This window comes from Cynoglossus semilaevis, chromosome 14 (assembly GCF_000523025.1).
Source record: "Cynoglossus semilaevis isolate Cse_v1.0 chromosome 14, Cse_v1.0, whole genome shotgun sequence".
NCBI lineage: Eukaryota > Metazoa > Chordata > Actinopteri > Pleuronectiformes > Cynoglossidae > Cynoglossus > Cynoglossus semilaevis.
In genome coordinates, this window is record NC_024320.1 from 1,970,486 (window position 1) to 1,986,543 (window position 16,058).

General features: G+C 41.5%; 1 protein-coding gene across 1 annotated transcript; it reads right to left on the bottom strand.

Moving 5' to 3' along the window:
- Window positions 1-264: 264 nt before the first annotated feature.
- Window positions 265-14,544, bottom strand: LOC103389092 (growth hormone receptor). Its single transcript, NM_001328237.1, is given in 9 exon segments — window positions 265-2,337; window positions 4,576-4,645; window positions 4,732-4,822; window positions 4,959-5,103; window positions 5,182-5,360; window positions 5,446-5,624; window positions 6,125-6,260; window positions 11,935-12,025; window positions 14,428-14,544. Coding segments are annotated over 8 exon segments (1,677 nt in total). The 5' UTR covers window positions 12,017-12,025; window positions 14,428-14,544; the 3' UTR covers window positions 265-1,542.
- Between the last annotated feature and the right edge of the window lie 1,514 nt (window positions 14,545-16,058).

Sequence of the window (16,058 nt, forward strand, 5' to 3'; positions counted from 1 at the left end):
CAATTAAAAAAACAAAAAAAACAAACAATGTTACACAATGACGGGCAGCAACGACTGGTGTCTCTTTATGTTGAAGGACTCTTAAATACATGATTGGTAATGTAATGCCAATTATGTAATGTAATGCAATGTAATGTAATGCTGTAACGTTCAGAAGCCAGATCAGTTTCTTTCTACTTTTGGTTCTGTTTCATCCTTATGAAACTGTATATTTTAAATACTCTGTATACCTGCGTGAATGTTGTTGTATCTCCGTCGTATTTTCCATCGAGCTTTTCTCGAAGTGCTAAGAGGTTTTAAGACCATTTTCAGACCCAGAATTGCTCTGGCTTACTTTACAAATATTCAACAAATATAACATGTTTACTTGCACCAGGGCTATTGTAAGTTACTATGTCCTTAACGTCCCCTCTGAGGGTGCACTCACAGATGCTGTTGTGCCCAGCCCAGCCTGACCGTCCCGGTGCTCTGAGCATGGCACCACCCCCACACACTGCTCCCCGGGTGCCCACTGCTTACTTTGGTGATTGGTTAAAAGCAGAGGTCACATTTCGTTGCGTGCAGTGGTGTGCTGTGTCCCAATGACAAGTAGTTCACTTTCCACTTTCCTTATCCTTAAGTACTTCTCCTGCTGCTTTCGCAAAGTCTGTGAACCGCTGCCTCACGCGGTCAATAAATAAAGCAATTGGCAAAGGCTGCTGGTTCACAAAACAGCCCTAGCAGATGTATGTGTGTGTGTGTGTTTGAGTCTTTACTCAAAAAAAAACACACACCATGTGTATATCAGTCAGATGCTGCTGCAGAAGCTCACAGCAATGATGAGATCATATTAATCAGAGGCCTGACTATTTTCGCCCTCAATCACACTGCTTTAACTGCATACAAACAATTGACGTATGTGTTGGAGGCAACAAGGCTTTAGCTCGCTTGGCTTTTGGAGAATGTGAGTGCGGGCAGAAGGGAGACAGGGGACGGGGACAATTGGCACTTTTGAGATGATAACCGCATTTTGACCGGCATGACCAACAATGACGACCTGCCTGGAATTACCTGCAGGAGGTTGAAGGCAAAAAAAAATGAATGAAATTGAACATTTGAGGAACACCTGTGGCTGAGAACTGACTTAAATTGAAAGAACGTTTCTCATAATTTTATTCGTGATCAATGCACTCAGCCCGAAAAGGGATTTTTAAAAAATATGTACTGATACTGAATCCACCATGGATCTACAGGTACCCGGGGTAAGTATACCAACCCAGTTGTCTGTGGACTAATTGTGGACTGCCTGTGAAATAGTTATTTTCAAACACAGACGTCAAATAAGAGGAACTCGTGTGCTTGGTGTTCCCCCCCCCCTCTAAATCAGCACATGCTGACAAATCAGAACTTTAACTGCAATGAAAAGACCAGACACCATTCTCGGAACACGTCCCCTCCATGAACTGTGTTCTTAGTATTAAAGGTTCCGGGAATTTAGCAATGCTAACGAGGCTAACGAGCTCCAACTGTCACGGGGAGTCAACAGCAGGAGATAGAGCTGATTTATGGTGTAACACTTCCTAATAGGTCAGGGGTCAGATATCCGTCTGGTGTAGGCATGGCCTTGGGGATTATCAGCTGTGGCGCAGGTGTAAAGTTTGGCGTCAGCACAAGGCTGTTCTGGATGTCAATGCCTTCGACCACGGTGTAGACAGGGGCTGATGCAGATATTGTATTACGATTTAAACTGGACATCTCATCGGGCTTCACTGAGGAACTGGATGAACTCTGTGACCCCTGTCCGGAGCAGGGAACATTGAGCACTGATGTGTAGGCTGAGTGATCTGGGATGTCCCGATTGAAGTCTGTATTTTTTTTTGATTCAAGGTTCTTTTCTGTGTTTTGGCTGCTAGGGTTCAGCGCCTCAGCCTGGTCCTCAGGTGAAAGCAGAACTTTGCCAGAAGACCTTACTTCACTCACCTGGGTGTACATGGCTTCGTCAGATCCAGGAGCCTCAGTAACCAGGGATTGGATTGGTAAACATGACTGAGAGGCCTCTGAGTACAGCTCTCTGCTGAGATTTGGAATTAGAGGATGGAAATTCAACACCTCGGGCTCGATGGGAAGATCTGGGTCACAGCAGCTGGCTCGCCCAGAATCATCGTCCCTGAAGCCGAGTAAGCAGTTGTCTGAGACCGAGTGATCTACGGTGAAGTTGTTGTCATGTTCACTCAGTCGGTCATTGTGTTTGTCGATGTCCAGGTCGATGTATTCTATCCAGGGGTCGCTGTTGTACAGCTCTGGTCTGAGGTCTGGTGGACCTCCAAGGATGGACTTCAACTCCCTCAGTTTCCCCTGCTGTGGAACAAAGACAACAGCTTACAGTCAGTGTCATGTGGCATGACCAACTGTACTGCTTCACAGACCACCGCTGTCTCCTGCTATGTCTTTGATGTTGACATGGACAACCACTGTCACCTGCTCTGTAGTTAATATCCACTAAGACCACTACTCTCTTTAATGTCCACACAGACATCAACTGTCTTCTACTCTGTAGCCAATGTCCACACAGACCATCGCTGTCACCTGCTCTGTAGTTGATGTCCACACAGACCACCAGTGTTTCCTGCTCTGTCTTTAATGTCTACACAGAGCATCACTGTCTCCTACTCTGTAGTTGATGTCCACACAGACCAAAACGGTCTCATTTGTCTTTAATGTCCACACAGACCACTACTGTTTCCTCTCTTTAATGTCCACACAGACATCAACTGTCTTCTACTCTGTAGCCAATGTCCACACAGACCATCGCTGTCACCTGCTCTATAGTTAATGTCCACACAGACCACCAGTGTTTCCTGCTCTGTCTTTAATGTCCACACAGACCACCACTGTTTCCCCTGTCTTTAGTGTCCACACGGACCGCCACTGTTTCCTCTGTCTTTAGTGTCCACAGGGACCGCTACTGTTTCATCTGTCTTTAATGTCCACACAGACCACCAGTGTCTCCTGCTCTGTCTTTAATGTCTACACAGAGCATCACTGTCTCCTACTCTGTAGTTGATGTCCACAAAGACCAAAACGGTCTCATTTGTCTTTAATGTCCACACAGACCACTACTGTTTCCTCTCTTTAATGTCCACACAGACCACCACTGTCTCCTACTTTGTGGTTAATGTCCCCACAGACCAAAACTGGCCCCTCTTTCTTTGTTGTCTACACAGACCACCACTGTCTCCTACTTTGTTGTTAATGTCCACACAGACCAAAACTGTCCCCTCTTTCTTTGTTGTCTACACAGACCACCACTGTCTCCTACTTTGTAGTTAATGTCCACACAGACCAAAACTGTCTCATTTGTCTTTAATGTCCACACAGACCACCACTGCATCATGATCCATCTTTAATGTCCACACAGACCACCACTGCATCATGATCCATCTTTAATGTCCACACAGACATCAACCGTCTTCTACTCTGTAGCCAATGTCCACACAGGCCATCGCTGTCACCTGCTCCGTTGTTAATGTCCACACAGACCACCAGTGTTTCCTGCTCTGTCTTTAATGTCTACACAGAGCATCACTGTCTCCTACTCTGTAGTTAATGTCCACACAGACCAAAATTGTCTCATTTGTCTTTAATGTCCACACAGACCACCAGTGTCTCCTGCTCTGTCTTTAATGTCTACACAAAGCATCACTGTCTCCTACTCTGTAGTTGATGTCCACACAGACCAAAACGGTCTCATTTGTCTTTAATGTCCACACAGACCACTACTGTTTCCTCTCTTTAATGTCCACACAGACCACCACTGCATCATGATCCATCTTTAATGTCCACACAGACCACCACTGTATCATGATCCATCTTCAATGTCCACACAGACCACCACTGTCTCCTACTTTGTTGTTAATGTCCACACAGACCAAAACTGTCCCCTCTTTCTTTGTTGTCTACACAGACCACCACTGTCTCCTACTTTGTAGTTAATGTCCACACAGACCAAAACTGTCCCCTCTTTCTTTGTTGTCTACACAGACCACCACTGTCTCCTACTTTGTAGTTAATGTCCACACAGACCAAAACTGTCTCATTTGTCTTTAATGTCCACATAGACCAAAACTGTCCCCTCTTTTTTTGTTGTCCACACAGAGCACCACTGTCTCCTGCTCTGTCTTTAATGTCTACACAAAGCATCACTGTCTCCTACTCTGTAGTTAATGTCCACACAGACCAAAACTGTCTCATTTGTCTTTAATGTCCACACAGACCACCAGTGTCTCCTGCTCTGTCTTTAATGTCTACACAAAGCATCACTGTCTCCTACTCTGTAGTTAATGTCCACACAGACCAAAACTGTCTCATTTGTCTTTAATGTCCACATAGACCAAAACTGTCCCCTCTTTTTTTGTTGTCCACACAGAGCACCACTGTCTCCTGCTCTGTCTTTAATGTCTACACAGACCACCTTCTCCGCTGTCACCATGATTGTTATCAATTTCATTTTATATGAATTCTTCACTCAGCACCCCGAGTGAATGTATTACCTCAGAAGAAATTCAAATGTTGAAACTCGTATTCAGTTCTCCTTACCTTCAGTAGTTCAGGATCTATTCCTTTGATTTTTGGTCCAGGAACAGGAGGTAGAAGAAGGAACATCAGCCTGTGGAGAGAAGGTTGTAAATGATAGCAGAAAGAAACCGTTTTATTTACTTAAAGATCATTGATTTTCAGTGATTCCCAACTTACTTTTCCTGCTGTGAAATGAGAACTAACATTAGGATGGCCACCAAACACAAGGCACCAAAGATGAGCAAACCCATCACCGGGAATCTGGACACTGAGGAGGAGACGTGTCAAAGGTCACTTACATTGAAAACAGACCGTTCCACCAGCAGTAAGTTATACAACTTTACACTAAACATTGTCTTTTTTTTTTGACAAAATCACAGTCAAAAATGGTTCATATTTCTTACCTTTGGAGGGAATGTGGACAAAGATGGAACTGCTAAATCCTCCAAAGTCTTTTCCTGCCAGCATTTTGCAGCGAACCCTAATTTCGTGATTGACGTTGCTTTGGAGACCATACAGAGAGCGATGTGTGCTTTTGACAAGATCTACCTGCAGAGAAGACAGTTAGGTCCAAACTGAACCTAATCAAGGTGTGGTCTCATGGTGAAGACATTGAGAAGGACTCACTGTGATCCACTCTTCTGCGTTTACGTCCCGGTACTGCACTTCGTACTGCAGCGTCATCCATCCCATTTCCACATCTGCAGATTCTGGAGGCTTCCAGCTCACCATAATGTCGTAGTAGGAGCTGGACACACTCACATTCAGCAGCATCCACTTCAGGTTCACTGGTGGATCTGGTTGGACTGCAGAAAAAGAGACATTTTAATATTTAATATGTTTTTATGTTAATAGACAAATATAGGTTTTTAGACCCTGGATTGAACTTACCGATGTCCTGAACATTAAAGAAGTCCTCATCATAGAGGACATAACCATCCCTTGACCGGAGCTGGACACTGTAGTACGTCCACACGGAGGTGTAGGTCTCGTTAAAGAAGCACTCGTTGGGACGATCAGTGGTGTAGTGAGGACACTCGCTCCAGTCCAGAGGAGGAGCAAGAGGAGATCTGTGAAAAAAAAAAAAAAAAGAAAACTGTGTAAACAAGGTCGAGTCAGAATCTTGGCATTGGTATCAATGAAAGTGTGGCAGCATTGTTAGGGTTTATAAATAGTATGAACCCTAATGGTTCTGTTGCTTTACACACTTGTTGAACGGCCGGTTCTGTACAACCTCTACCTGTAATGAACCACCACAAGCTCCACCCACCTGTGCTAATCACACTTCCAGTACCTCAGGTATTTACATATAGCTGCTGTTCAATTGTAGCTGTGATTAGTTTTAGGTTCGTGAGATACACTTTGAAAAAGGTCAACCTTGAATAGAGAGTCCTGTTTAAATTCCTGTATATTTTTACAGGCAAAATGCTAACAAACATGGAGAACTTGATGTTGAGAAATGTATATTTTTTTCACTTTTTTTGCACATCCTTCTGGTAAACCCTGTGAACCCTAGAGTTTCTTGGAAAGCAAAGAAACCACACATGTTCTTTTTTTTTCCTCCTCTCACTTTTTGTTGATGAAATACAACCGCAGATCTCCGGGTTTGGAGAGGTTCTGGAAAGTGCCCACATTCCATCTGCAGTGGAACGTTTCCATGTTGGCGGAGACGCAGCCAATGAGGTGTGGCTGTTTCTGGGGCACATCTGCAGAGAGAACATAAAGGAAAAAGACACACAGATTTCATTTCCATTTTCTTTCGTGTTTCTGCTGGTCTGCCGTCACTCTGCAGCTGTTGTTGATCTCGTGGCCTCTGGCCAAACCAGCAGGGCCCTGCTGTGAGCCAAGGACATGATAATGAGTGTAATCTAACTCCAGAGAGCGGCTCGGCCGCAGGGCAAACATTAGAGTTTTCCTGGAAGTCACTTTAAACTGCTCTTCAAAAAAAAAGCTGCAGCAGAACTCACTGTCACGGCTTGTCCTGCCACAGAGGGAGACATTTGTTTTCCCTGAACTCCAAGAATTCACCAGGAGTTTGACAAGGATGGTGGGGAAATTGCAATGTTTTATAAATTGATTACGTTTTAGGACTAAAGACAGTTCTGTATAAAAGCAACAGCTGTGAATGTGTCAACGTGGCAGGGGCTCAACTATTCTATCTACCTAACTACAAAGAAGGCACCGCAGGACAGAAACGAAACACTAATGTGACAAACGCTGGACATAAATGTACCACTGCTGTAATACTTGAATGATATCAGGCCTCCAGTCACTAGATGGCAGCAACTCATACAGTGGTTTGTACAGATAAAAATATACAGGTTATCAGGTTCTGATTCTGGTTTGGGGGGGCGCGTTAGCAAGTTAGCCAAAATAAATAAAAATACCGTACAGGAAGACTTTGAATTTAGTTCTTAAAAATAAATATTTTAAAATAAGTCTTTCAGAAATACTAGCAATTCATGACATTAGCCCCTGCCTGTCAGCAGTGGTACTGCATTTCCTTCCAGGGAGCTAACAATATGTAACAATATAATAATACTGCAATATTCTTTTTTCTTCTGTGTCCTAAAAGTGGTCAGAAACACACATACACACACAGAGAGAGGCACCAACATGCTCTGCATTACTGAGAGTCAAATTGATTTTTCCAATAATCCTGTGCAGAGTTCCATCCCGAGGAGGAGGAGCTGGGGCAGAGGGGAGTATGGTAAACAGGTTATTTTTAGTCTGAGAGTCTCTGTCCCTGAAGCACCCTAAGCAGTACACAAGTCTGCTTCATCACACCACCATCATCGTCACAATCATCATCATCATCGTCTTCGTCATCTTTACAGATTCAGCTGTAAAGGAGTCTTTTTTTTTTTTTGACTCCTGACATGTCCCTGTCTTCTCCCAGCCTGGAAGTATGAGGAGGTGTTGTTCTCTAAAGTGTCGATGCCCTCAGAACACAGAGCTCAGGTTTATCCACGGCTGCCTTCCGCTCTTTATTTAAAGGCATATTACACACACATATCTCCTTCAGTGGAATTCCTTCTGGAATTCTGGAGGATGACCTTTGACACCAGGTCACAGCCTGCTTCCTAGTCTGATCTAAGGATCATTGTTCTTTCCATTGACCAGCTCTGATCACAATGTAGACCATGGTTGTTTTCTCCATTATTAATTATGTTCTGAGACTGTGGCGCTCTGAGGCAATGTCTCTGTCATTGGTGTGGAACCCCAGGGTTCACCTCCTGGACAAGTTCAAATCCCGGTTAGGGTGGTTGGTACGGTGCAATGTGATGTGGGTGGCGACTGCTGCCCCTGCGACCCGGTAACGGATAAGCGGATAAAAATGGATGGATGGATGGATGGATGGATGTTCTGAGACTGTCACATGTGACCACACGTGACCCATTAAATGGATGGATGGATGTTCTGAGACTATCACATGTGACCACACGTGACCCATTAAAGATAGGTCACCTATGCGTAAAAAATGCCTGGTATTAGCCACTTTCGCCTGCTGTGTGAATGTAGTCTATGTGGAAGGTAGAAATTCCAAGTACCATCAGTGGTAATCTTAGAGCAGAGGGTCCCCAAGTGGGATGCCACTTTCGCCTGCTGTGTGAATGTAGTCTATGTGGAAGAAGAAATTCCAGGTACCATCTTAGAGCAGAGGGTCCCCAAGTGGGGGGCTTGTCCCCTAGGGGGCACGCAGTGCCATTGCAGGGTGGGGCACAGATGGGAGGAATGAATTAAATGTAACACAGCATATTGTCCAATGGTGTAAATGTTTAACCAGAGACTGGGAAAAATCAGATTAGTTGAAGGTAAAATGAATATTTGATAAAAAAAAAAAAAAATCACAAAGAAGGTTTTTTTTTCTCATTCTTGTTTTTGGTGTCTGTTCAATCTGCTCAGATCTCACTCCTCATGTCAACTGCCAAAAATGGCAATGCCAGCATAAAATGGAAAGGCGTTTAAAAACAGTTAAAAAATGTGTAAAATATACAAGTCTAAAAATGAAGTATGTGTACGTGTCCTTTGTTGGGAGGTTGTGGGGCGTGAACATGTTTCTCATGAACCTAAAGGGGGACTACAGAGAAAGTTTGGGAACCACTGCCCTAGATTGAAAACCACTGTGTTTAATGATTTAAATCGTAATAAATGTTAAGGTTTTTGAAACTCTGGCTCTCTCTCTGTGAACTTTGATCAGGTTGGGGACCAGAACTAATAAGTGAACTAATGTTTGTTAACCCATAAATCATCATGGCTGTCAGTAAACAAGTCAGAGGTTTTTATTCTGAAGATTTTCCCCACCTACTCTTGTGTCTACCTACAGTCTAAGTGAATAATAATCTCCTGAAATGCACTTAAACCAGTGTCAATGTGTTTACAGCACAATGGCTGCTGCTGCTGCTGCTGCTGGTGGTCCAGGTTATTTCCGGCTGAAACAAAAACATCCTCTGGGCGTTCACTCCCTCTGACGTTCGACTATGTGGCAGTGATACGAACGACAGCTGGAAGCTTGAGGAAACTTCCTTTAAAGGTCGAGCTCTAACAGGTTGACCAGCAAACATGTGTTTCATTCAGTCATTCTTCTTCTACGGCTACTGTATCAGCAGCCTATCGCAGCAGTCATCCGTGAAGGTCCTTGAAGAGTCTCTACTCCTACACAACCCCTCTTCACTAATGAATGTTTGTTTTCCCTTTTACAACATCCATTAACGTCTATGCCGAGTGTCGGCGGGAAGCAGCCGTTAATGTATTTTTCCTGGGAGCAGGAGCACGAGGAGGAGGAAGGGGAGGAAACAGGCTTATGTTCCGACATTAATCACAGCTTTTTCGCACAGCAGAGGAGAAGCAAACAAAAAAATGAAACACTTGTCCTCAGCATTTATGAAAACCAGGATGATACTGTTTACTCCACAGAGACTGACTGAGGCCTGGGCAGATTAAAGGGACAATAATAATAATAATAATAATAATTTTTATTTCATAGGCACCTTTCTGTCACCCGAGGACACCTTACAGTGAATACAAAGATAACAACAGAGAAAGCAAGCAATCTACACCCCCCAGGAATTACTATTGAGAACCTGATAACGTATGTCCAGCGTGCCCCTCATGCACCCCCTGGCTGCTCTATGCGTCACCGCTCCACCCCACTATTTGAGAAATACTACAATAGGTGAAAGTAAATGAAAAGTGTAGGACAGAAGGAGAGAAGCTGTCCTCTATCCCACTGATAGAGTTACATAAGAGACAAATCCCAGGACTGTGTTTCCTATGTGTGTGTATGTCCTGTTGATGGGTTTGTTTCACAGCAGCTCCTGTCTGTGTGTAAACAGCTCCCCAGTCTTCACTGGTGGAGTGGCTCTGCAATCGTCTGTGCTTTCTTTTTTTTTTTTTACTTCGTGTTCCCACTCCAATCTGCAGAATTCCTGGGAAGCCACTTCACTGAAAATGTGTTTGGACACTCTGGGTGGTTCTCTGTTCCCGTGGAGGCCACTTCACTTCACTGTTGTGCAACAGACTCAAGTCCCCAGAAGCGCTTTACCCAGAATTTACTGCCACGAATCCCATCCCTAAAACTGGCCTCACATGGTACTGCTGACACGTGGTGTTATATAAAAAAAATGTGTTGGTTTTCTCTTAAGATTAGCAAATCAGAAAATCAGTGCAAAATGTTCCCTTTGTGTATTTTCTCGAATTTCTTAATTCCAAAAGTCTCCAAAAAATAATAATTTTAAAGAATGGAGTCAGATCTCTTCAAAGAATTTCACAATAACCGACATCAGGTTGAGCATCAAGAAGAAGAAAAATACACTTTTATTCTGTGTCTCCTCAGCTCAAGAAGAGAGTATTTTCTGTCACCTGACATTTCGTCCCATGTTTAACAAGAAAAATTGGAACCACCGTCCCAAAGACATCGTAAAAACACCACGAGAAAACTTTCAACAAGTGAATGAAATAATCTGATGTTGAGAGAAAAAAGGTCATAAATTCTCATTAACAGTTTAGGTTACCTACACTCACAGGAAAATCAACGCAATTTTTGTTTATTCTGAAATGAATATCCTGCAGCAGAGGTGCAGACTGAATGTTTTCTCCCACTGATCATCAAGGATGAACACAGGGCTGTTTGAGAGGCAACAGATGTTAAAAGAACCACAACAACCTCGATGTGGAGAAAACAATGGAAGGTGTGCTTTTCCACTGTTTCTGCTCTTCAGAGAAGCCAACATTACCGATTACAGATATAGTCATCTCCAAAGACAGGTCTATAGTAGAACTAATTTCCAAAACAAACTCATCAACAGAAAATGAAAAATCTACCATTCCACTAGTCCAAACAACCAACTCTACCTACAGGAAAAACCGAAGAACTGAAGGAATCACTGCAAAGAAAAGTGATTGTCTTATGGTTAAGTTCTGCCAGAAACAGACCACAATTGTCCTAAAATTGAACAGCGGGGCCGGGTCAGGAACAGATAGATGGAGCGTTCGTGTGAACTAAGATAAATGACGATGTAAAAGCATAAAGGCTAAAATATTTTACTCATTTTCGACACCATCTATTAGGCAAACGAGGGTATCAAAGGAAAAAGGCATAAGTATAATGATAATATAAATAAATTATATAATTTGGAAAAGTTTGGCGGGCCTGATGTCAACTAGTGACATCAGCACCAGAACTGCTGAGGAATATTTAGATAATCGTTTTTGTCACGACTGACAGGCACCACCATTTCGCCGTGTGCATGTCCTTGCACAGAGCGAGAATTGACAAGTGCAGGAATAAAAATAAGCTGCACAACTAAAAAAATAAAGCTGAAAACAGAAAGCCATTTTTGCTTTTGGATGATAGAGGGGGTTTAACATACAGTGTGATCTGGGTGTATCTAAGGGATGCTGCCGTTGTTGAAGGAGGGTGCGCCTACAGCTATAAAACGATTATTAGACTAAAACATTGAAATATGCCAATTCGGATATGTTCATATACTCAAAACCGATGGTGCAACCTTATGCAGACAAGCAAGCTTACATGTTTTAGGTGATCTGTCATGTGTATAGTGAAGCCCTGGTATGCAAACTGTTGCTCGTAAACTTTTCACGCGACTCTTTTACTGTTATCTATATTTGTAAAATGCTATCACACTCTGGATGTATTTGTCTGTAGATTGACATCTAGCACATTATTAAATGTATCTGTCTCTGGGTTGGGCTAGTCCACTGGTTTTCAATTACTTTCTGTCATGCCCCCATGGGGACAAGTAGAGCCATAACGTATCAACTAACAAATCAATCAGACGTGAGATTACAGCCCTACCAAAATGACTTCATTTTAAAAGTGTTTCTTTATTATTAGTCTGAATAGATCCATGGTCCTACCTTCAAGTGACGCTGATCCCACGGGGAGAACAGCAAAGATGTTGAGAAGGAAGAGAATCGAGCCGAGTCCTGCAGCAACCATGGTTCTGAGCTGTACAGAGGAAACACACGTGGTGAATGTTGGTTTTCCTGACTGCAGTCATCAGGCTCTGCCTCCTCCCACTCCCACTCCTCTCCTGTCCTCTCCTCCACACAGACCAGTGTTCACATGAAAGGAAAAGTCAGAGAGGTTGACTACACCCACCATCATCACCACCACTGCAGCTTGCTGAGGGTCAGAGCTTGATGAAGACCCAGTACCCGTTCTTAATTTCCCTATCTATCTATCTATCTATCTATTTATCTATCTATCTATTTATCTATCTATCTATCAATCTATCTATCTATCCATCCTCTTTCTATCTATCTATCTGTATATCTGTCTGTCTATCTATCTATCTGTCTATCTATCTCTGTCTATCTATCTCTCTATCTATCTCTATCTCTCTATCTATCTATCTGTCTATCTATCTATCTAACTGTCTATCTATCTATCTGTCTATCTATCTATCTAACTGTCTATCTATCTATCTGTATATCTGTCTGTCTATCTATCTATCTAACTATCTATCTATCTAACTATCTATCTGTCTATCTATCTCTATCTCTCTATCTATCTATCCTATCTATCTATCTAACTGTCTATCTATCTATCTATCTCTATCTATCTATCTATATATCTATCTATCTATATATCTATCTATCTATATATCTATCTATCTATTTATCTATCTATCTATCCATCATCTATCTATCTATCAATCTATCTATCTATCCATCCTCTTTCTATCTATCTATCTGTATATCTGTCTGTCTATCTATCTATCTGTATATCTGTCTGTCTATCTATCTCTCTATCTATCTCTATCTATCTATCTAACTATCTATCTGTCTATCTATCTCTCTCTATCTATCTCTATCTCTCTATCTATCTATCTCTATCTCTCTATCTATCTATCCATCATCTATCTATCTATCTCTCTATCTATCTCTATCTATCTATCTGTCTATCTATCTATCTATCTCTATCTATCTATCCTATCTATCTATCTATTTATCTATCTATCTATCTCTCTATCTATCTATCCATCCTCTTTCTATCTATCTATCTAACTGTCTATCTATCTATCTGTATATCTGTCTGTCTATCTATCTATCTATTTATCTATCTATCTATTATCTATCTCCAGACTCTGAGTTTAAAACACCTTTGTTGTTATTGTATTTCAGACTCCAAACAGTTAAATCTTAGCCAAGAATATAAATGAAACATCACCAAATGTAGCTAAAGGTTGACCATAAATGTCTATGAGTGTAAGACAGTAACAATTGACAATAACAATTGACAATAATCAGATGGTTCGGGCGTTTTTCCGACTTTAATTAACGTTAGCGCCACCGTAACACTGGGGATTCACTGTGGCCCTGAACGACCTGCACTAGAAACCGAGTCACAAACGTTCCCATGTCTGCTGATAAGACAAACTGACAGATTTAAGAAACCGCAGCTGCTCCGAACATCGAACTCTACCCTTGTATTTCCACTCAATAAAGTCAAAGTTTTTATTAATTGATGTTTAAAAATACAACATGGAAGACGCTCCAGAATATAAACTGCCTTGAACAGCGGTTCTCGGTGTGGGGGACTGGCCCCAGTGGAGGACATTAATTGAATTTCTAATATTATTATTTTTTTATTTGAGCCAGAGTGGGTTGATTACTTTTTTCTGATCGTCTCAGATTACATTTTAGCTTGATGTCTAATCTCCGATAAATATTTCAGACACAATGGTTTTCCGAAATATATCAGATTATCTTAATATACTCATATTATTACTTTACAAATATAACATTTTGGTTCTGAGACAAATACATTTATTTCTGATTATCTCTGATACGTCTTCAATTATTCAAATGCTTGTTCATAATTACGCAGATAATCTCAAGACGAAAAAAACAACAAGATAAAACAAGATAATAGTACAAAATTCAGCAGCAAATGGCTATGGGTATATAGTCACAGTGTATAGTGTATATTCAATTTCAATTCTCGTTTCGGATAAATCACATTGTCTCAGATTGTTGTGACGGCCAAATCCGATTACCTCAAATCACTGCTTTTGATAAATTAATCTACCTTTCAGATGACTCGTATTATCCCAGATTCTTGTTTTTGATCAATGCGATTATCTCAGATTATTGTCACAAATACTTCGAGTTATCTCACATTATCGTTTCAGGTTAAACAGACCATCGTTTCAGTTACATCGAATTGTCAGATATTAATTCAATTAGATAATGGTCCCAAATACATCAGATCAGTTCGCTGAAATAATAATTTCTTTAAGTAAAATTATGTAGTTTTAATTTAAGTAACGTAGGTTTTCAACGCACAATAGCAGTTTACGCGCTCTAACACACGCTCAGTGTATAAATGTATAGCTTAAGACTCACCTCTGTGTGTTTTCTCTTCTTCTCTAAACTCAGTGTAAAAAGTATCCAAACACCCAGACACACACTCGGAGTCGTACTGTAAGTGTCGTGAGGCTCGGGATCAGTCAGGAATGTGTTTACTGTCGAAGAAACCTGACGTCTACAGCTGCAGTACAGCTGGAGTCAGAACACAGACAAGAGCAACATCTCCATCTGCTGGCTTTATTGTGGTACTAATTAAATCCCATACATTGTGCTAAATTGTTTGTGCAAGTACATGAAAACTTTGGTTGATTTTAATTTTTTATGTTTTGTTACCTAATTTAAGATTTATTGGCCAATTGTTTGTGATTTTGATTTAGACTTAAATATATAGATATTAAGGATGCAGCAATGCATGTATCTGATGCATCGGAGAAAAAACCGATAACGATTCTTGCCGATATTACATAATTATGCTAATATCAGCAGACCAATAATATCGGCAGATATTTTTGGACATTTCTACAAATACGTAAGTTTCAGGGATAATATTTGAAAATGTCCACTAGAGTGGCTATTTAATCTGTATTAAAGACAGACCACCGCAGATCGATTGTGTCACGTGATGCAAACTTTAATTTCTAAATTATGGTTTTATGGTCTACTTTCACGACAGTTTCAGAGGGTTGTTCTTTTGTTCTTGTATTTAGATGGAAACAATTGATGGCTATGATAAGTGAATACGTAAGAATTTATTTCGAAAATTGAGATTAAAAATAAAAATCTATTGGGTGTTGCAAACGTCGAGCTGGCAGATGAACCGTAATAAAAGGGCTGCGGATTACAACAGTACTTTTCAAATAGCGGGGCGGCCCCCCGGAATGTGTGCCATGGGGGACGGGGGGTTGGCGTCAGAGGCTTAAAATGGAACATCAAGCTGGACAGAAGTTAGTCCATAAGGTGAACCCTATTATCGTTTCATTTCGCTGCGACGTCTGCGAACTACACGATCTTAACTTCATAAAAAGGAACGACTTACGTTAAACTAACAGCAAAAAGTTCGTCGCAAAAAACCCTTCCCATTTTTTTATGGCGAGGCATTTTATGCCGAACTAGTTTCTTCAGGGCGTCATAAGATTTCGGTTCGCGAGCCGTGGCACGGTTTGACATGTGATAGTGCAAGACCAATCGAGTAGCTGATTGATGTCAACACTCCGGCAACATGGCTACTTCCGTGGTTTTACTAAACGTTACCGATAAACAGGGCTTTATACATAGCCGCCTGCACGGACAACAGTGAGGAAAATAGACGAAGGTGAACTTTCTATGTTAAGTCATTTTGATCAATAAAAGGAAGTAATTAATGACAAGGACCATTTGTTTATTCAAGAATTCAAAAAAAACTTCTTTATACAGCATAAGAAAATCAATGATAATGTTAACAATGCACCCACTGCAATACAATTCTGAGGCAATAGGCCACACAGGACATGTTAGTCTTCACTGTCAGTATCAGGGCAGTTGTCATCTTCCTTCTCAATTTCCTTTGTGTTTGCACACCTACGCAGGTCTGTACAACAGACCTGTGTCTCCTGCAGAGACACAGAAACACTTACCTGTCTCACAGTCACACTCTCCCTGCAGCTGCAGGCTGGATTTCTTGTCATCCA